This window comes from Crotalus tigris, unplaced genomic scaffold, assembly GCF_016545835.1.
Source record: "Crotalus tigris isolate CLP2741 ecotype Arizona unplaced genomic scaffold, ASM1654583v1 scf7180000017576.4783729, whole genome shotgun sequence".
In the NCBI taxonomy this organism is placed as follows: Eukaryota; Metazoa; Chordata; class Lepidosauria; order Squamata; family Viperidae; genus Crotalus; species Crotalus tigris.
In genome coordinates, this window is record NW_024096487.1 from 1205340 (window position 1) to 1227714 (window position 22375).

General features: G+C 38.3%; 1 protein-coding gene and 1 long non-coding RNA gene across 9 annotated transcripts in view; one reads left to right on the forward strand and one right to left on the reverse strand.

Annotated features, from left to right (window-relative positions):
• LOC120314786 overlaps window positions 1-3657 on the reverse strand; it is a 35860-nt gene extending 32203 nt beyond the window's left edge. Inside the window, exons 1-2 of the long non-coding RNA XR_005558528.1 lie at window positions 3478-3657; window positions 2476-2543 (exon numbers count right to left, since the gene is read on the reverse strand). This is a non-coding gene — a long non-coding RNA (uncharacterized LOC120314786). The remainder of the gene's footprint in view (window positions 1-2475; window positions 2544-3477) is intronic.
• Window positions 3658-3814: 157 nt separating this feature from the next.
• The window catches only part of CKAP5 (cytoskeleton associated protein 5), a 68409-nt gene continuing 49848 nt past the window's right edge, over window positions 3815-22375 (forward strand). For 4 of the 8 annotated variants that reach the window (XM_039358128.1, XM_039358170.1, XM_039358177.1 and 1 more), the window contains exons 1-3: window positions 3815-3944; window positions 17633-17725; window positions 21782-21975. In XM_039358128.1, coding sequence (XP_039214062.1) covers window positions 17669-17725; window positions 21782-21975 — 251 coding nt within the window. In that variant the 5' untranslated portion in view covers window positions 3815-3944; window positions 17633-17668. Of the gene's footprint in view, window positions 3945-8142; window positions 8327-13207; window positions 13256-14473; window positions 14494-17632; window positions 17726-21781; window positions 21976-22375 lie in introns of those variants that run through there. The other 4 variants (XM_039358133.1, XM_039358143.1, XM_039358153.1 and 1 more) reach the window with 4 other exon arrangements.

The following is a 22375-nucleotide window of genomic DNA, read 5'->3' on the forward strand; positions in this document are numbered from 1 at the left end:
TAAAGCCATAGTCATTTTTTTTGGTGAACTTAAGCTTGGACTCCACGCCTTAGAATAACATAGATATTTCCCTATGGTTCTGACAAACGGACTTAAAGTACCCAGAAGATTAAAAATTTGTATCAATCTTACACACGGTCCAATCTAGCTATTGTGAATTGGCAGGATTTCTTAAATGGCATATTTCTCACTTCAAATCCTCACATGTAAATTTGCATATTGATAGCATCAAAGCACTATAATTTAAAACTATTACAATGTTATAGGCTTTCAGCAGATACATGGAATAAACAAGTTATCATTCTAAAACCCCACATAAATCCTTTCTTTGCTCCCGTAAATATTACTAAAATATATACTTATACAGAAAATCCTGAAGCACTTTAAAAAACTATTAAGTATATACAGAATAAAAAAAATCAAAATAAAAATACCAAGGGAAATAAAGACGTGGAAAGATGGCTTTTAAAAGATTCCTAAAATGTCAGGATTGGGATTCTGGTTATAGAAGGGAGTATACTGTATATCGATAAGCAACAGAGTCTATGTATCTTGTCAGAGCTCAAAGTAAGCAACCAGTTTGGGGAAAAACTTTCTTGGACACATATTTCATTTCTTCTCCTGTTCAATTCACTGGTCAAAACAGTGGGCATTTTAAATGAGTACATGCAATATTTTTTTTTTAAAAAAAGAACAAACTATAGGAAATAAACAAAAACAATTAATCTGGCTGCAAAGGATTATATGTTCACCTGTCATTAAAATGTGTTATAGGTAATCTTTGACTTACCATTGGTCACTTAATGATCATTTGAAATTATGACGGACGTCCCCAGAGTTATTTATGACCTGTTTTCAAAGTTACAATGGCCGCAAGTGTGCTGTAACATGATCACATTTTGGGTGTCTGGCAACCAACTTACCTTTATGGCTGTTTGCAATGTCCCGCGGTCACATGACTACAATTTGTGCTGGGTTTTTTTTTTGCCAGTTTCTGTATTTGTATTTCTGACAAAAAGCTCATTGGGGAAAATTGATTCATTTAACGAACATAGCATATGGTTAATGACTGTGACGTTCACTTAGTGACCTGGTGTTTACTTAACTGCTACAAAAAATGTCAAAAATTGGGTCTAGTCATATGATGCTTCTAGTTATCACCACAGTGACTTACGACCTAATTCCAAGCTCTATTACGGTTGTAAGCTGAGGATTACCTCTAGTCTTGGCTCAATCATGTAAAGACAAATCTCGTATATCTCCTTAAGTGACTTAACCATTAATAATAGCTGAGACAGAAATTCTGTATTTTGTGTCCTGAAAATTAAGTCCCATTAAACACAGTAGTACCTATGGTTCACTAACCATGTGTAAGATTAGGCTACTGTACTTTGTCTTAAAGTCAGTTAATCCTGGCATTAAGCCTAAATATCAATAGGATGGCTAGACAGATAAATTTAAAAAAAAAACTTTGTCCCAGAACACAGTATTATCTAGGAACTGATACTCTAAATTATAATTTCTTACTATAACATAAATGTTATTTAGAAATTGTCTGCATTTTAAAAGTAGGAAACATATACAGCCTAACAATTCTTAGCATTCCTAAATGATGTTTCGTTGCTGGTTACGAGTTAAGTAATTTCTACCTGGGCAATTTATGAGTAACAAATTTAAATGATACTTTATTCTCTTCAAGTCAGACTTGACTCCTGTGACCAAATGGACAAATCAGTCCAATTATCTGGGCAGCATTTTTGAAAGTTATTTGCTATTTCCTTTTTCCTAGAACTGAGAGAAACTGTTTGGCCCAGTGTGATCCAGCAGGCTTTTGAACCTAACGCAGAAGTAAAGTGAAGTTTCTATGCTTCTAGTTCAGCACTTTAACCACTGGGCCAAACTGCTAGAATCAAAATGATTCATACCAGACTCATAATAGGATTATTTTCATATTGTCTAATATGTGTTAAAGCTTTTTTGCCAATTTAATTTGAACTATTTTCATGCCTGTTAAACTTGGAACTTTCCTATATTTATATTTTTAGAAATTGAAATCAACCTATGTAATAATCTAATGTGAAACCTAAATACTGTAAATGCAAAGAGATGATGTGCTTTATATGTAGTGTGAACTTTTGCTAGTAGAATGTATATGATCTACATATGCTAACTCATTCTTCCCATATCCCTTATCTATTCCCTTATCAATATTTATTATGCCATGAGCATTAACTTCAGAACAACCTATTTTTTTGCCTGTCTCTACTTCCAGCTGCATGTAGGAACTGGTGCACTGTTTCAATTTTCACCTTGAAAATGCTTGTATACATATGCCAGTTTTTGATTGTAAATTCAACATCTTGATTCCTATAATCCATATCCATTAGGATAGGCAAAATGTTTTATGGTTTAATTAGACAAGACAAAAACATGGCATAGAATCTGGAATTAACTTAAAATCAAATGTTTTGTTACCTGTTCTGGGCAGATTTTAGAAACTTGCTCTGAATGCCAACTTCTCTTCCAAAACCCAACTTGCCAACCTAGAGCAAGTAACAGGAGATTTAGTACTTACTGCATCAAGGCTGAACTGCAAGTAAGTTTGAGTGTACTTTCCAATTAGTATCCAATATATTAAAACAATATTGAAAAGATTAAAAAAATAGGTAGATGTCAACTCCTCTTGAAAAGGATTATTTACCTGATGGCAATATTTTATGTATTACATTTGTGCTCCAATACCACCAAGTTATCTTTCAGTAGTTTACAAAGAAAACATTTAAAACATCCAATAAAGCAAAGTTTTATAGTATTGAAATAATAAAACAAATAGAAAAGATGGTTGTGAACATATTAAACCATTCTCTGGAATACTTTGTATTCAGCACCTTCCTGAATGCACTTAGGGATTGCTCCAGCCTTATTATGGAGAAACATCAGATTTTCCATTGAAACCAACGCCTTGCTGTAATTTTCCATAGGTGGGCTAGGATTAGTAGATTCTCCCTAATAAATTGGGCCAACTGAGGTCATAGCAAACAGTCTTGTAAGCAGGTACCAGGCCATAAAAGGATTTAATATGGGCATGATTTGCCACCGTTTTCCTTCAAAATGTGTTTTTATTTTCCAATTTGTCCTATAGCTCCTATCATAGTCTCCCACCTAAGTATTAAGCAGAACCATCCCTTCTTAGTGTTTTCAAGATAAGCCAAGATCCACTAGATGTGACTTTTCATAGATAATTCAAAAGATTATGTTCTCAAATGAATTCAATTTATAGCCCCCCCTACCCTTCCCCCCCCCCCCGTCCCTAAGAGATTCTGGGCGATATTTGGATTTCTGGCACTCGTTTTACTATTTTTTAAAAAAATCCGCTCCATTTCAGTTTTTCAGCTGTCCCTAAATAAAAATTTACTACTACTTCTTTTCACTACACGCCTTCTTTTCACCAAATATAGACAGACATTATTTTGCTACCTTTCCATTATCCCTGTGGAAAGCCTAACAGCCCTGTCAGGAACTGCGGAGCAAGGCGGGGGAGGGAGGCACGGCAACCCAGTTTGGGGCTGGGCTTTCTTGGAGCTCGCCTTTGAAGCCTAGAGCGGGCACCTCCTGCTGCGCCCTCCTTGCTTTCTTTTCCGCAAGATTCTGCGAATAGAGAGCGAGGCTGTTATCAAGGCCTGGGCCGCCACGACCACAAAGAAGAACAAACGGGTAAGAAAGAGCAGTCGAAGAAAAGCAAAAAAAGCTGCTGCTGCCGCCTCCTCCCACTTCCTGAGGACAACTGCCAGATTCAAACTAGCCAATAAGGTTCCAAGTTGAGGAGGCGGGTATTCTCGGTGGAAACCAATGAGGAGCCGGAATATTGGGCGGTGTGAACATCCTTAGTGATTTCAAACGGTGGCGAGGAGAGGCCTGGGGTTTACCTTTCCTCCTTGGCTTCGGTAAGTGTCTTTTTCTGCATCAGGGATTATCTGAGTAGCGGGGAAGGCTGGGGCTCCGGAGCAGAGTCACCGGTACGAGGAGGGCGCGCTCCATCCTTCTTCACTGGCCGCTTCTCTCACTCAACAACGCGGCATAAGGCCGCTCCCGTGCTATGGATGCTCCGGGAACCTAAAGCCAGAAGCCGACCTGACAGCCTCTGTGGCTGGCGCAATTTGAGCCCCACTTCTCTTTACATCGGGTCCCATGTGGGCAGTGGAGGCCCTGGCGGGGCTAACTGGGATCTAAGAGGCGTTCAGGGACTTCCTGACCAGTGGGCGTCTCTTAATCCGTACTATCACCGAGACCGGTGTTTTCATGTGCTAAACCACCAACTAGGCCACTTGATATCATCGTAGCACGTATGAACTAGTCCAGGAGGTTAGTGTCGATGAATTCAATAAATGATGGGCAGGCGTGCTGTGGAATACAGCTGTTGGCACCACCTTTTGTCTTGTGGAAGAAAGTGGGGATCTTAGCTTACTGGCTATTGAGCCAATTAGTAACTAATGTGATCTGATTATTCCCATTGCTTAAAGGAAGAAGTCAGCTGTGTAAATAGATGAAGCCATTACTATTCTTAATATTTTGCTAGTGGATTATTTTGTAGATGGATGAATGAATGGTTCATAGTTATTAGAAAAAGCACCTGTCACCACTTGCTCATCTGCTCTTTTCCTTGGAAGTAGTAACTACATTTTCTATCTTTGGTGGAAAAATTGGTGGAAAAAAGACACTGTCTTAGGGAACAGCACCCCTAAAGGCACAAACATAGAATATTTCAGAAGGAATCTGATTCCACCACTGCCAGTTAGATGTTATAAGCTACAATTAATGCCCAGTGGGTATCCTCCACACAGACTTGGGGACTTAGCTGCTACCTAAAGTTTTAGGCAATGGCTTTTTTCCATTCTTTAACTAAAGGAACACAGCACAAAGCCATACTCCTACTGGCTCACTTCCTTGTGTGAGTGAATGACTTTTAGGAGTTACTATTAGCACTATAAAGAAATGAGCAAACTTCTCTAAGTTCTACATGAATTATATTTTCACGAGGAGAAAATAAATACCCTTAAACAACTTAGCTTTGTTTCCATACTGATGCACCCATCATATATATTGAAAATGTAAGGGTAGGTAATCCCAATCTTACATCATGCACATAATTATCTACAGAAGAACCTTTTGCTCTTCACAATAGAAAAAAAAGTTTGTTAATAACTACAGCCAGTGCCCAAAAGGAGACAGATGAGCATGCAAAAGTTTATTCTTGGTCATGCTTACTGTTCATGTGTTGTGATGGTGTAGTAATTGAGCAACAGTGGCAGCTGAAAGTAATTGCTTCTGATTTTTCAAATTGGCTTCTCAGCTGTCTTCATTTCTTGGCAGTTAATTTAACTTCCTCAGTACCGGTAGAATCATTTTTTTTGAGAAGAGGGGGATGGAGATAAGAACATAGTAAAAATAGGGATCAGTGGGCAGGAAGCCTCCCTCTTTTGCTTGCATAATCCAAAATTACTTGTATTCAGTAATGTGCAAAGGGGCCTTTGGAAAAGCTTATCCAAGATTTTGCAATTTCTTCTTTTAGAATTATGACACCTTTACTACACATAAATTACATTTATATACTACATTTATCTTACATATATCAAGCGCCTTGTTTTAAGTTTTGAAAATACAAAATACAAGGTCTTTTTAAGTATGTATCTTAAATTGAAATATGTGCTTTCTTTATTTCTAAGCTGGAGTTTCAAAAATACAAAAATCTGCTTATCCCAAACAAGTATGAAAAGATATCCTAGCAATCTGGTTTAAATATTTGATAGTGATGCCTTGAAATCTGAAATATCTAAACTCTCCATGAAACTGATAATTCCTCAAAGGACAAACTATTGAAATATAAGACTGCTGAAGCCATTTTCCTTGCTACCTTTTCTCTCTCAATGTTTCTTTCATTATGGTTGCTAAGTGCCCTTTATTCCAGAATTTGGAAAGTCAATAGAACATAATGGATTGCTATTTCAGAACACAATTGTACTTATACTCTCTAGAACATGCTATAATGTCAGAATATCTTGCCTCAGTGTCTTAATCAAATATTGGTGTACTGAAATAGATTCAGGGACTGCATTCTTTCTAATAGCAATTTCTCTGCAATGGTAATAACATCTACAAGATTCTTTCAGTTTGTTGGTAGGGTACATACCCACATTTAGGGATCACTGAGATCAAGGGTAGCTTTAGGATCTGGATCTTGCACTTGATTTTTAGATTTCTGGATGTAGATATTATGGTAGACTTCAGTGCTTATGAATGGATTGCAGATTAATGACTGAGAATGTTTCATTTGAATGGGATCATACTTCAAGTGACAGGTTGACATTGCATAAAGCAGAACATTAGTAAATATATGCTGAAATAATCCTATGCTTTCAGTGTTGTAAAGGCTGGCTTCCTCAGTTTAGTTGTGATTGTGTGCTGAGAAAAATGCAAAAGAGCTTATTTTATACCATTTTAAAAGATGTCTTTTAGTTTGGTAGTAGATTGTTTATTTTCCTTTTTTTAACTATAGCTTTTGTTTTTATTTTTTAAAGTCATAGTTTTCTGATAAATAGTAGTTATTAAAAATATAGGGGTGAGAATGCTAAAAATGGCAACTGTATGTATGTATGTATGTATTGCAGACTGTGTACAAAAGGAATATAGCTTGCAACATAATGCTGTTTTCAACAGCAAGATCTTAAGGGTGCTCATTGCTGGACTAAAATGAGACCTGAAGTCTAGCCAGATCCACAGTTACTGGGCAATTTAGGGCCATTTGTTGTTTCAGTTCAACCAATCTCATAGGGTTCTTGGTATGTGTAAAAGTTGGAGAGAGCACCGTGTACAGTATATCTTTTTGAGCTCTTATACAAAAGGTGGGATATAAATTGAACAAACCTTTGAATTTAATGGAACTTTATGCATAGAATTGTTATAATAAGAATTTTAGAAGTGAAAATAATAATTCCTCAGAAGCTATTGGAAGGAAAGGAAGCCAATTGTGTCAACATTTGTGTTTTTGCTGATTGCACTTATAGTGAATACTTTTTCGTAGAATGTTCTTGATGCTGATTTTTTTCACCAAATTTTTGTCCATTTTCCAAATACTTGTAAAAAAAGATAGGTATTAATTTGTACCTGTTTCTTACTCTTTTGTGATTCTTGCTACAAATTTCTAACGTACAAAAAGCTTTGAAATGTTAAAGAAATGGATTTTTAAGTGTCTTGTATTTTCTGACAATGAATGAATAATTCCTATCCAGACATTGTATTTGTTACAGTATTTGTCTTTGGATTAATTTATCATTAAAAAGATTTTAAAGGGGGAAAGGTTTGCATATTAAACATGAATTCTTTAGTTCACATGCTGTAAAAAGCAATATTCTATTTAATTAAAAGTTTCTTGTAAATATGAAGCAAGAGAACTCAAACTATGAAATTTAAATAGAAAATTAACATTGCATTAACTTTTTCAGCTGAGTGCACAGATGTATTTTATTTTAACATGGCAGGGCAATTGTTAGAAAAAGACATATTTTTGGCAATAATTGGTAGCCAAAATTATCTCAATAGTTTTCTAAGGATAGCCAAGTCTAAATTCAGAAAACCAGGGTCTCAAGACTGGCAGTGAATTTCCAGGCTTTCTTTCAGTAGCGTATAGTAAAAGATGCTATCCACTGAACTGGGTGGGTAGGTTGCTACCTGCGTAAGAAAGTTTTTGTTTTTGTTTTTTCTGTATTACTCTGTGGATAAGCAGAGTAGGATCCGTTGCGCTTCTTCATCTCGCATGCTAATAAAACCAGCTGTGAGACATATAGCGGGTGCTTTACACGCGCTGTACTTGTTGCGTCCAAATGGTTTTAGTCCGGCCGAACTGCGCACCTGGACGACTCTTGAGTTTTGTGCGGCCCGAGACCCGGTTCCCTCTTGGAAGGGAGATCAAAGCAGCAGCACGCGAGACGCGAAACAATTGAAGTTGCCTCTCGAAGTCGTACTTTCAATTTTCCTCTTCGAAGACGAATCTCGAATAACTCCCGTCCTCCGCCGCCAAGGCGAACTGAGGAGCGGACTGTGCGCATGCTCCTTCCTGGGAGGCGGACACCCGGCCTTTGTTTGTCACATGGCCCGGAGAAGGCCTTGCTCTCAGGTGCGGTGGGAGTCGGAGGCTGGTGTCGCCGGCTGCAATGCACTCCGCCCCGCCTTGGAGGAGGTGTCTTTTTTTTTGCCGGTAGGAGATGCAGTTACCCGCCAGCTCCTTTTAAGCAGTGCTGGGTAAGGAGACCTGCGGCCTAGCTCAAACTGGGTAAGTCGTCGTTGCCCGGCATCAGCTCCGGGGCAGGGCGGCGACCGATCTACGGGGGCCTAAAGCTCCAGGACGGAGGTTTGCTAGGCTGGTTTGTTGGCATAAACAATGCCCGGGGAGCGGCCTGATACTCGGTGGCGTTTGACTTCGGAGTAGATTTAGAGATGCCGGAGAGCGTTTTCTTCCGGAGTGGCAGTAGTGATGCTGAATTTGTCAATGTCGACTGACTGAGCTGCAACTGCTGGGAGATGTGGCCCCTTCTGTTGGGGCGGGAAACGAGAAGCGGTGGTGATGATTAGCCTCCTGGCAAGTCCTGTCGCAGAAAAAGGGAGCTCTGATGATGTCGCCGACCCAGAGCTGTGTATATCTTGTGGGCAGGGGCAAAGAGGGTGATTTTGGATAAGGGAATGCATAGGCACATAACGATATTGAAACATCTGAGAAGACCGGCTGTGGAGAACAATGAGATGCCCCCTAAAATCATCAGAAATAACAAGAGATAAGACTTCTAAGTGACATGCCTGATTCAACTGATATTAGTGCATGAGCACTATAAATAAAATGAGGACATAGATCATGAAAGATAGTGGAATTTATGCAGAGTATAAATATATTGCTCTCTCTGTTCAAAAAATATTGGATATATGCCTTAAAATACTCTACTGTATATTGTATTTTTGAGAGCAATATTTTGAAAGAGCTTCAGTGAAATAAACCATATCACTTGCATTATCGGGGAAATAGGCAAAATAGAAATAACAGATCAGGAGAGAATGGCGTAATCAATCTTCAAAGAGCTTGCTCCAAAGAGCATTTGTTTCAAGAGTAGGGAAATCATCACAGCATCTCAGATTTTTCTGAATTGAACTGAAAGACAATGACAGGGTTTACAAATTGTGCTAGGCCATGATATAGTTTGCTTGGTTTAAAATTAGTGCATTCCATGAAGCCAATTATGGTGTTTTTAGCACATTTTTACTTTGCACAATATGAATTTCATTGTTAGATGGTAGAAGCAACTAAGTGATGTATAATTGAAGAGTTTATTTTAAAAAATGCTGTGTTGTGACTTACACTGTACACCAAATTGTAGTTTTTTAAATCATGGTTTAGTTCATAACCAGGGTGTAATTAGCTCATACACACACACATACGCATTACAGATAGTCCTGAACTTACAATAATTCATTTAGTAACTGTTCAAATTACAACAGCACTGAAAAATGTGACTTGTGTCAGTTTTTCACACAAATGTTGCAGTATCTCTGCGATCATGTGATCAAACTTCAGATGCTTGGCAACTGGCATGTATTTATGACAGTTGCAGAGTCCCAGGATCATGTGTTCACCTTTTGCGACTTCAGACAAGCAAAGTCAATGAGGAAGCCAAGAGTCACTTAACAATTGTGTTACTAATTTAACAATTGCAATGATTTCCTTAACAACGGTGGCAAGAAAGATAAAATGGGGCAAAATTCATTTAACAACTGTCTTGCTTTTGAGCTCAATTGTTCTCATAAGTGAAGGACTACCTCTATAGCATAGCACAATATATCTATCAACGTTAAGAGAATATACTTATTTTTACCATTGGTCTTCTTTAAAATAACTTTTGTTAAGAAAAAATAATAATTAGTGAGGTGACAACATGAAGCGATATGCAGAGAAATCCAATATATGAAAGGGTGGGCTCCTGCACTTCAATAGGGATATGAAAGAGTTATGTACAGATGTTGTAACCTGTGACCCTGTGTACCTTCAAAAGTATGGGAATTGTGACAATGAAAGGATAGATTTGGGGCCTTTATAGCAAATATATCTGCCTTAAGTTATGGTTATATTATTTATACACTGTTAGAAAATTAGAACAAAATTTTATGAATTCTTTCCTTAAAACTGTTCTTCATTATCAATCAAGTAACAAGTTAAACATGATTTAATTATTTTTCTAGATTAAAATATGCTGTGATTACAGGGATTATTTACATTTTTAAAAACATATTCATATTGGAACTGTACTTTATTTCAAATAACATCCCAGTTATTTTTTTTTTCCAAAATCCTGCACTTGCTTTCCGGGGAACAAATTTATTATGCATGGAACTTGCTTCTGACTATAAACAGTAAAGTTGAATAACCTGGACTACTTACATTATTTGTGAACAGTAATCCCAAAAAATAATAACAATAACCACGATGATAATTATAATAATAAAGTTGAAAGGGACCTTGGAGGTCATCTAGTCCAACCCCCTACTCAGGCAGGAAACCTTGTACCATTTCAGACAAATGGCTGTCCAGTCTCTTCTTAAAAACTTCCAGTGTTGAGCATTCACAGCTTCTGGAAGCAGGTTGTTCCACTGATTAATTGTTCTAACTGTCAGGAAGTTTCTCCTTAGTTCTAGGTTGCTTCTCTCCTTGGTTAGTTTCCATCCGTTGCTTCTTGTCCTGCCTTCAGGTGCTTTGGAGAATAGCTTGACTCCCTCTTCTTTGTGGCAGCCCCTGAGATATTAGAACACTGCTATCATGTCATCCATCCTTCTTTTCATTAAACTAGACATACCCAGTTCCAGCAACCGTTCCTTATATGTTTTAGCCTCCAGTAATTATAATTAATTACATATACAAGATTTATATATGTATTAAGCCATGATATTTTGTTGGTTCACATAATAATGTTTTGTTGGCTCACACGCTAATGCTAACTTTTGTTGGTTCACATAATAATGCTAACTATGAAGCAGGGTGTACAAGTCTTAATTCATGGGACTGAACAAAACATTGAGAGCTGCATCTCCCAAGTTAAGTTTATTTATCCCATTGGATTCAGCAAGAAAGAGAGGTCGGGATCCTGTCTATTAACAAGTGCCATCTGGTAGACCCCATTAAGAGAACCTTTAATGTTGCAGCACCTGCCCTTTAAGGCATCATTCCCCTCCCCCCCAATAAACGTTAGATTGGCCCCAATTCTGCCTTCAATACATGGTTTATTACCTAGCTTGGGGATCCTGATGCATGGCGGTGCCTGTGCAATAATTGTGTTCCATAAGGTCAGATTATCTGGGGGACTCCCTTTTCCTAACTACAACTACCTGTCCAAATAGATAATGGTGGCATGTTCCTAGTCCCTTCCCTTAAACACCGTCACCTTATGGGTGTAGGAAGCATGCCTTTTCTGTGGCAACCCCCTACCCTATGTAATACAAGTAGTCCTTGACTTACAACAGTTCATTTAGTGACTGTTCAAAGTTACAACGGCACTGGAAAAAAGTGACGTGACCATTTTTCATACTTACGTTGCAGCATCCCTGTGGTCATGTGATTTACATTCAGATGCATGAAAACTGGTTCATATTTATGACGGTTGCAGTGTCCTGGGGTCATGTGACCATCTTTTGCAAACTTCTGACAAGGTGTATTTGTCTTGGCTACACTGTGACATTTATTATCATTTATCTATGTAGAACAGAGTGTCAAACTCACAACGTCACGTGACGTGTCACGGTGTATCGGGACTGTTTTTCCATTGCTGGCAATGGGCTGGGCGTGATTTCGGCATGACACATCTGGCCCATGGGCCAGCAGTTTGATACCCCTGATTTAGAATAACAATGCTCAGTTAACAACTTCTTGCTTAGCAACAGACGTTTTGGCTCAATTCTAGTCATAGGTCGAGGACAACCTTATTCTTCCTGAAGTTCAACAGGCCTCCTAGCCTTCTGAAAAGACTTGTCTTTTCCCCTAAGCTCCGGGATAGGATGAAGTGACTGCACGTCAGAAGCTTAATTTGGTCCCCAGTTTTGGTTTTTAATGTTTGTGGTATTAATAGTTTATGTGGTATTAATGGTTTTAATAAGTAATACTTTAATGTTTTATTATCCATATTTTAATTCTTAATATATTCATTTTATTTCTTTAAAACATTTATATAGCTGCACAGAGTTTGGTACAAGATGGGCTGGTAGATAAATATTGTAAATAAATAAAATAAAGTTTGATTTGTTGTTGGTGGATTTGTTTTTACCTGGGCTGCTGATTATATGTGTATTTTTTTACAGTTATTTTAATAGTGTTTCTAATTGTTGTTAGGTAACCTAGAGTCGTGAAATTGAAATAAATAAAGCCAAAATCAAGAGAATGGAGTTAATCAAGTAAACTGGAGGTTTAATTGACCGTAGACAAATGTGCATCAAACCCAACTACTCTGTTTAATATGATGACTCCTACGTGATTTGTACAATGAAGTGGTTAAGGAGCTGGACTTGAACCAATCACATCTTGATTTGGGTCCCAGCTTGATCATAGAGTTATTTAGCTGAGTTTGAGCTAGTCACTCTGTCTCATCCTAATCTAGTTCATATGGTTGTTGCTGGATGTATAAAATTAGAGGTATGATGGGATATCAGGATAATGTGGAACTGAATTATTACAGAAATATATATTTCAAGCTTGTGGAAATAGGAAGCATGAGAAAGAAACTTAAAACAATTCTGTGTTGATTTAGGTTAGGAATAAGTTGAGATAAAAAGAAACTTCAACAGGTTTTTGTTATAATAAATAACCTTAACCACATTAAATTGTCCATTTTAAAAGGGCTGACAATGGAAGATCCTCCATGTATTGGCCTTGAACTGTCAAATAAAAATTAGAATATATATGTGGTTAGGATTGCAGCAGATTATTTTCACATAATTATGCTTTTTATGCTATTGATTATGCTATTGTAAATTTTAATGAAAACTGTCCATTTTAATCAATTCTAGAATTAATTTTTAAATATAACTTTTAAACAAAGGCCACAAAAGTATCTGTTAGGTTGGATCTAGTCACCTAAATCACTACCAATCTAGGATTTATTATTTATATAGCTTTGTTTTGTAGATGGATAAATGAAATCCTGCACTGGAATCTGAGATAAAGAAGATCAAGGTCAGTAGTAAGATACATCATATATATAGAGAGAGATATCTTAAAGAAAGCTTAATGGTACCTCTCTTTTTAGTATATTTACTAGGTAGCCCAGAATGAATACTATTTTTATCTTTTCTACAAACACACACATACACACACACACACACACACAAACACACAATCTGCCCATATAGCAACTGTTAAATATAAAATGAGACAAAAATCTGAATGAATGTGTTTAATCTGAGCTGTATTGCATTGAAAGTATCCGCGGCTCTGGATAGTTAGGGAAACTTGTATTAACAATTATTTTTCTTTATGACAGCCCTTTACAGTGAATATCTGTAAGCCCCGCCTATCCATGCAGCTTACTCAGAGTAAATATTAATGGGTAGAAGAGATGCAGAGTAGTCACTGGCATAGTCCCAATGTTGCTTAGTCATAACATAAACCACTTCTAGGGATGTGCAGAAAAATAGCCTGAAATTTGGCCTGAACATTGAGTGAAAGAGAAAAGCAATTTTTTAAGATTCCCCCTCCCCATTTTCCACAGAAATTTGGGGTCACCTTTAGAATTTCCTCAGATATGCAATCCATGAGGGAAATCCCACCTCCATAACTTCTCTTCCCCCCCTTCTGTATGATACTGTCCCACTGCTGAGGTTACATGGTAATGTCTCTAACCTCTCCCTCAGCTTTCCCACATTCACAAAGGCAAAATTATTTTCTCTCCAGGCCAAGTTTGTCCTAACAGCTCTTTAAGAAGATGGAAGCTTTTTTTTTACATTTACATTATTGAAAATATGAAAGTCTCTCTCTCTCTCTCTCTCTCTCTCTCTCTCTCTCTCTCTCTCACACACACACACACACACACACACACACACCAACACCACCATCAACAACAATCCTCTGCTACATAATAAAGTATGCGTATTCATTTCTTAGATTCTGTTCATTTTTATTTGGGGGGGGGGAACAAAAAGTATTGACAGCATTGGGTCCAGTGATTAAAGAGCCAGGCTAGAAAGTTTTAGTATTGCCTTAGACATGAAAACCAGCTGGATGATTTTGGGTTAGTCACTCTTTCTCAGCCCAGTTCATCTCATAGGATTATTGTTGTGGGAAAAATAGGAAAAGGAAAGTGTTAGGTATGTTTGCTGCTTTAAGTTATTTATAAAAATAAGATGGGATTAAAAGAACACCTTTCCTACAGAGAATGAAACATTACAGGATTGGACATGGAGAAGACTGCCTTGGTAAATCCATTTACAGTACAGCTTTCTTTCACTTCCTATTTTTTCCAAGAGCAGATTTTATTTCATTATCAGTGGTTAATCAAATTATTTTGTTGTATTGCCTTCCTAAGAAATTGGAGAAGAAAGTGACTACGGTATTTTAATTTCTGGCAGCTACATGGATATTTCTACATACTTTTGATAAAAGAATAGAGAAACAATTTGATATTTCCTTCTTTAGAATGTTGGTTCCCCCCCCCCTTTTATTCATGTAGCCCAGTGTTTCCTACTGGTCTCCTTTCCAAGCAGTAATCAGATCTCACTCTTAATTTTTTGAGACCAGTGAAGTTTAACTGGGTGCTGTCTTCTGCTGAGAAACATAATGTTGAATGTTATTAAATGACAAGTAATCCCTTGAGTTGATAGAAATATTTATGTTGTATAACAGTTAATTAGATTATTGGAGCCTGATTAATTTTGTGAATGTGTAAACATGGTGGCAGTGGTGCAGAACTGAGTATAATAATAGCTCTGGAATGATTGTAAGAGAACAGTGATAAATTATATTTCTGATTAAAGTTTTCCTTCCATGGTTAATAAGCAATCACACTTTTTAAAGATAAATCACTAAGATGGAACTGAGAAGAGTAAGACTGAGTCTCTAACAATATGCTTCATTTCCAACAGGGAAGGTGGAGGAGAGAGGTTTTTTTCTATTATCTGTGTGGCATTGTACTCAGTAATATTGTCCATTTATTATGTGCAGGATTGTAACAGTAATGTGTTGTACCCTTTATGAATTAGGTTGTACTGAATTTGATCTTGAACTGAGAAAAATCTAGGAAAGCAGTCACTCTATAACAGCCTTTCTCATCTGGCACATCCTCAGGATGTATATGAGCTTAAATACTTACAATTCCTAATGCTGAGAATTTTGAGAGGTGTAATCGTTTCAGGAGGGTGACAAGATTACAATATTTGTCTATTAATTTAAAATATCTTTCAGATTAATTATATAGTAATGAAAGATGCTTGGAAAAGATTTAGTTTTTGAGCATGTTCCTGTCAAATTCTCTGTTTGAAACATTTATAAGGATAGCTTTCTTAAGAAGAGAGGGTCACCTCTTTGGGCATTTGTTGATGTATTCCATAAATGATGCATTTGCATGAGTAGTTTTGCTAGTTTAGTGAACTTTTTCAAGGGAAATGTATAAACTGCCATTCTGTCTTAGCAGCTGTGAGAACACTCTAGAACACGGGTTGGCAACCCGCAGCTCCAGAGCCGCATGCGGCTCTCTGAGCCATCCCCTGCAGCTCCGGAGCCTCCTCTGCCATTTGCAGAGAGAGACAAGGAGAGAGAGGGGGGGCACTTGTGCTTCCCCCCCTCTCTTTCATGTGGACTTGCCCCCTCTCAGGGCTCCTGATTGGCCCTGCGCCCGGGTCCCCCACCCCCTGGGAGAAGGGCAGTCAGGAAGTCCCATTCCCGGGCTGGCCCTGTCCGAGATGCTTGTGGCTGGAGAGCCGTGTGGGGAAGCCCTGGGATCCCCACTGGGAGCGGCCCACCAGAGCTTCTGCTGAGTGGGCCAGCCCTCCTGCAAGCCGCAGCTCCGAGGGAGAACAGCCCCTGCGATGCCCAGCCGACGCGACCATTGGCCAAGCAGCACTGGAGATGGAAGGTTGGTAGCGGGGGGAGGGAGGGGGCTCCGAGTCCGCAGGGCAGGTGGCACGCCCCCCCGGATTACCTGTACCAGGCAGCAGTCCCGGCTGGGGCATCGCTCCTTGGGCCATCCCCGGGCAGCTGAGCCAGCCACATGTCTCCCCGGGCTGGGCGGCAGTCCCAGCTGGTGCGGCGGCTGGTGGGGGCATCGTTCCCTGGGCAAGTGAGCCAGCCACGCATCTCCCCGGGCCAGGCCAAGCGGCAGTCCCAGCTGGGGCGGCGGCTGGCGGGTGCATCGCTCCCTGGGCCGTCCCCAGGCAGCTGAGCCAGCCACATGTGTCCTCAGGCCGGGCGTCAGTCCCAGCTGGACCGGTGGGGGCATCGCTCCCTGGGCTGTCCCTGGGCAGCGGAGCTGGCCACACATCTCCCCAGGCCGGTCCGTTGTGCCCCGGGCACCTTCTGCTGCCTCCTCCCCCCCCCCATGCTTGGCCTTCCCGTGAGGAAAGACAGAGGGAAAGGAAAGAGGGAGAGGAAAGAGAAAGAAAGAAAGAAAGAAAGAAAGAAAGAAAGAAAGAAAGAAAGAAAGAAAGAAAGGGAGAGGAAAGAGAGAAAGAGAGGAAAGAGAGGGAGAGGAAAGGGAGAAAGAGAGAAAAAAGAGGGAGGGGGAGAGAGAGAGCCTTTTGACATCTAAAATGAAGATAATCCTGCATAAATCCTTTTTTACCTTTAATATATAAATAAAAAAGGTTAAAAGGGAATATGCAGTGTTATCTTCATTTTAGATATCAAAAGGGTTTTGTGGCTCCCGGTGTTTTGTTTTTGGTGGGAAACGGGTCCAAGTGGCTCTTTGAGTGTTTTGGGTTGCCTACTTCTGCTCTAGAATGAGCATACTATTTTGATACTGCTCTTAGTAAATGGAGCACTAATATGCATAAATGATAGTAATACTCTATATCACTGCATCTCATGTGTAGCAAGATATTTTGGCACCAGAAACGAAAAGGGAGGCATTGCTAAAAGCTGAAACAAAATCTGTTGTTTCTTCAGTCCAGCCTCAGCCCCACCTAGAAAATATTGTCATGTAACCTGGTGATTTGGCTTACTGACATATGCTTTTTATAGACTGCTTCCATTATAATTTTGGCCAGCTGTATATTTTGAAACTTGGTTTTTCTGTTACACTTTTAGTACTCATCCTGCTTTTCTTCTGTTCCTATCATTACTTAAAAAATGGACTCTTAAGAAAATGTACCTGTTTTAAATAGAATAAATTCAGATTTATATTTCCTGAGCATAGAATTTGGATTTGGAATATAAACTCAAAATAGACAGAACATGCTAAGATAACTATAATCATTTAGTGCTGCTATTAGGTAGCTTATAGTTTTTTAATGTTAAATTTTATTCAGATCCTATTGTATGTATGTTCATTTCTACCGGGTTCATATGTTTCCGCAAGCCTTTTTACTTAGGGCCTTATTTGTTTTTTTTGGTATTTCCTAGGAATTACAGTGAAGAACTACAAGAAACTGAGGCATCATGGCAGAAGATAGTGAATGGATGAAATTACCGATTGATCAAAAATGTGAACACAAGGTAAGATTGCCTTGTTTAAGGAACTGGCACTTCCCTACTTACTGAGTGATACATTGTTTTGAGTTTAAGGAAAGGGCAAACGTTAGAATCATATTTTGAAAATCTTTCCCTGCACTAGTTTAACTCAAATGCATTTGATCAAATTTGAAAATGTTTCCACTGGACCAACAGATAGTCCTCAACTTACAGCAGTTTGTTTAAGTGACTGTTCAAAGTTACAACAGCACTGAAAAAAGTGACTTATGACCATTTTTCACACTTACAATCATTGCAGCATCCCCAGGCTCACATGATTTATATTCAAGTCCTTGACAACTGGTTCATAATTATGAGGGTTCCAGCATCCTGAGGTCATGTGATCAGTTTTTGCGGTCTTCTAACAAGCAGAGTCAATGGGGAAGCCAGATTCACTGAACAACTGTGTTACTAACTTAACAACTGCAGTGGTTCGCTTAACAAATGCTGCAATAAAGGTCATAAAATGGGGCAAATCTTACTTAACAAATTTTTCACTTAGCAACATAAATGTTGGGCTCAATTATGATTGTAAGTCAAGGACTACCTGTATTTGTTTTGGCTACGCTGTGGCATTAATAAGAGCCGAGGTGGCGCAGCAGTTAGAGTGCAGTACTGCAGGCCACTTTAGCTGACTGTGTTCAGCAGGTCAGCGGTTCAAATCTCACCGGCTCAAGGTTGACTCAGCCTTCCATCCTTCCGGGGTAGGTAAAATGAGGACCCAGATTGTTGGGGGCAATGTAAATATATATATACATTGCTTACTGGTGTACACCGCTTAGAGAGTGCTTGCACTTAAAGCGGTATATAAGTCTCATAAATAAATAAATAAATTATCATTTATCTATTTAGAGTAACTAAACAATAGAAATTTTGGGGAACAGATTTTCTTATAAATATGCCTTCATCTGAGGTCAAGCTAGGGTTTAAGAAAATTGCATTTCTGCCCTGTCACCCAGTAATTTGGTAATCAGAGCAAATGTTGAATGGTGATCTGACTATATTTTTATATCTCTTAATGTTTATACAAAAATAAGACTCCATTGTTCAGCTCTTGCTTCAGAGCAGTTGTCCTTTTCTAAAGTTTTCTGGACTCATTGTTTTTTTCCTTTAGCTGATATAATTCAGCTGACAATCATTAGTTTATCCAATTAAGGTTCTTTGAGTTCATATTTTTGCTGTCTGTTGTGATCCAGAGTTCTCACATCATATCCTCTCAGGCAGGGCTTTTCAACCTTTTCACAGATTGTACCACTTTTAGCACATGACAATATTTGAGTACCACCAGTGCGTAGCAAGGTGTCAAAAACTTGATGACTGAAAAAAAGGGGGGGGGGGATTCTGGGTTTTACTGATTAGATTCATTTATTGTTATAGAAATGGCTAGTTTATAATATTATGGAAAAATAAAAAGTTGAGGTTCAATGTTAATGCTTCCTTCTACTGCAGACATGTCAAACACAAGGCCCGGGGGCTGGATGTGGCCCACAAAGTGGTTTCATGTAGCCTGCGAAGCCATCCTGGAAACAGTGAGGGAACGGCCCCCGCTGCCTTGGCCTTGGCCCTGGCCCAGGCCGGCCGGGAGCCAATGTACAATTTTGTGGTGGCCATCTTGGCACTTGCCCTGTTGGATCATGCCTTGGCGCTTGCCCCAGTCCCACCCCCTTCTGCCAGAGACCCTCAGATCTGTCTCACTCCTGCCCAGGCTCCCACAGGCACCCTTGACGCGGATGATGTAGAACTGGCCACGCCCACCCAGTAGGCCACACCCACTCCATCTACGCCCACCAGTAGGCCACACCCACTCTGGCCACACCCACCTGGCCCTTCAAGGGCAACCACAATGCTGATGCGGCCCTCAGTGAAATTGAGTTTGACACCCCTGTTTTACTGCAACAGTGATTAGTTTATATGTGAACCTGGTTCTAGCTTACTTAATCAGCGTGTGGGAAAGAAAAGAAAGCACCAGACAGACTACATGCTTGTTCATTATATCAGTTTATAAAACTGAAGCCATTTTCTCAAAATGTAATAGTTGTCTGGCATAATGATTAAAATAATACATTTAACAGGTCCTATTTTTTTTTTCTCTAGGAAACGTTTTGGTTTTTGTAGGCTTCCACAAAGCCCCAAACTCTTTATTTCATTTTTCATTCTGGTGGTATCTGTGTTAGGCAACAGTTTGAGATTAAATCATTGCTTCCTCCAATTCCACATTTTCATTTTAGACTAACTTTCAAACTATTTCTAAAATATTTTCTTTTTATGTTGGACTTTGCTCTCATTATACATAAAAATTTTGAACAAATTACCTTACAATGAGGCCATGATGATAGTTCCTTCTATTTCTAAAATTAGAAGTTTAGCAATGATTGGGACTGGCTCCAGTGCTTCTCCCCTATATTGGGGATGAAAAAGAAAGGTTGGATATTGTTGTATGGTCATGCTGATTGTAACAATAGTCCAAGATTTATTCTGTGAGAGCTACTCAAAAGTTGCTTGATTTCAGTTTTATAACATGCCATTTTCATCTTGGATAATTAACAGAAAACTTATTGATATAAGGGCTCATATTTTAAGGAAATCCTATGACTGATTTACCCAGTTTTGCAATAAGAGATATATGAAGTTATGTAGATGCTTACACAAAATATATTTGTATCATTTTGTCCCTTTTTTCTGTGATTTCACATTTTTTACATAGATAATTTCTACAATTATTGTCATGGTTCCGACAGATGAATAAAGCAGCACTCCAAGGCTTGCAAATTCCTCAAAGAACATGTTTATTAGTTATAAAGTATCAACATGTCAAAAGTGAAACCAAGTCTGGAGACACACATAAACAATTCCCGAATACAAAGTTAAAAATCCCATCCCTAAAACTATGCAAGCAACTATGTTCGCCAATACATCTTCTTGGCGGGCTTTTTACACAACGCCCAGCCTGCAGTCTAGGGAGCAGCCGATGACCTTGGTTCCCACAGGACAAAAAATTATTTTGACTAGCAAAGCACCTTGCAACCCCCCTCCCTCAATTCTATGTGGCAACCGAAAATGAATAGGAAAAATGGCTGCAGCCATGCTTATTTGTAGAGTTGACAATTATCTTCATATCTTCAGTTTAATAATCTAAATTAAATTTAAAAAATAAAAGAAATAAAAATAGTAATTCAAAATAATAAATAAATAAATAAATAAAAAGAAAACAAAAACAAGAAAAAAACATCAAAGGGCAGACTCAATGGACCGCCAGATCTTTTTCTGCCATCAGTTTTCTATGTTTCTAAATAAAGTTGAAATGACTTAACTTATGCTGCTAATGTTGCTAATTTTTCCCGTTATTATTTTTCTTTAAAGTATGATGTGTCTTAATGTTTTTATAAGTTTGCTATAATCGTATTTATTTAGGGCATGTCATATATTATTTTTTTTAAAATATTCAAATAGTTTACAAATATCCGACAGTGTTTATTGGAAAGGAGAATTATTTAAAAAAAAAATGAGACCATCTATTCTCCCTGCTCCTCTCTTTTCCTCTTCACTGTATCTTTCCTTATCTCTGCACCTCTCTCACAGCAATTAGCAACAGAAGTCCAAATATGATGGTAGCACTTTGGAGGCATGACAAGAATGATGTAGAGGTCTGAAGAGGGGGAATAAAGCAAATTGCTAAATTTGTGAGGAAAACCTCAGATTGTGTTATTTTCAAGATTATTAATACTTTTGTATATGATGGCTCAGATGAGATAGAAATTTCCTCACTGATTTGTATGACTGTATTGTGCTGTAAATGCCAATCATGACTAACGCAGTTTCAGAACTCCTTAAATGTATTATTGGGACTGCAGATAGTACATCTGATAAATGCTGCAGAATTTTAGTAGGTATTTGGATACCTATCATTTGAATACTTAACAGGGAAAACTACAGTTCTTCAGTATTTGTTGTAATAAAAATATACAGTTGGTCATATAAGAGAATAGCATATAATTCTCTTGGGACATGCAGAGATTTAATTTATTTCCATTTTTTTCTTAGGTATGGAAAGCCAGATTAAATGGATATGAAGAAGCACTGAAGCTGTTTGAGAAAATAGAGGATGAAAAGAGCCCTGAATGGTCCAAATACCTTGGACTTATAAAGAAATTTGTGACAGACTCAAATGCAGTAGTTCAGCTAAAAGGATTAGAAGCTGCACTTGCTTATGTTGAAAATGCTCATGTAGCAGGAAAGTAAGTCATTTGTATTTGTACTTTAGAACAACTCTTACTCCTACTGATGAGCTTAAGATCCCAAATTATATTTGCATATTAGCTTTGAACAGTTTCAAACATAGGAGGTAGGACAATGCTTTGAACAATTTCATCAGAGCCCTGAGGCTAAAACTACAATGAAATCTGTACCATAAATCTTTTTGGAACATGCCTACAATACATCATTCATTTAATCCCCAATTTGGGTTTTGAAATTATTTTCTTTCATCAAATAAAAACTGACAGCCCCCTCCCCACTGCACGGGTAGCAAATATTGTAGAAGATAACTTACGTTGATAATTATCTGACTCCTAAAATAATTCTATTTGTTCTAGAATAATTTTAGAGTAATTAAATAATAGATACACATTGTAGTTG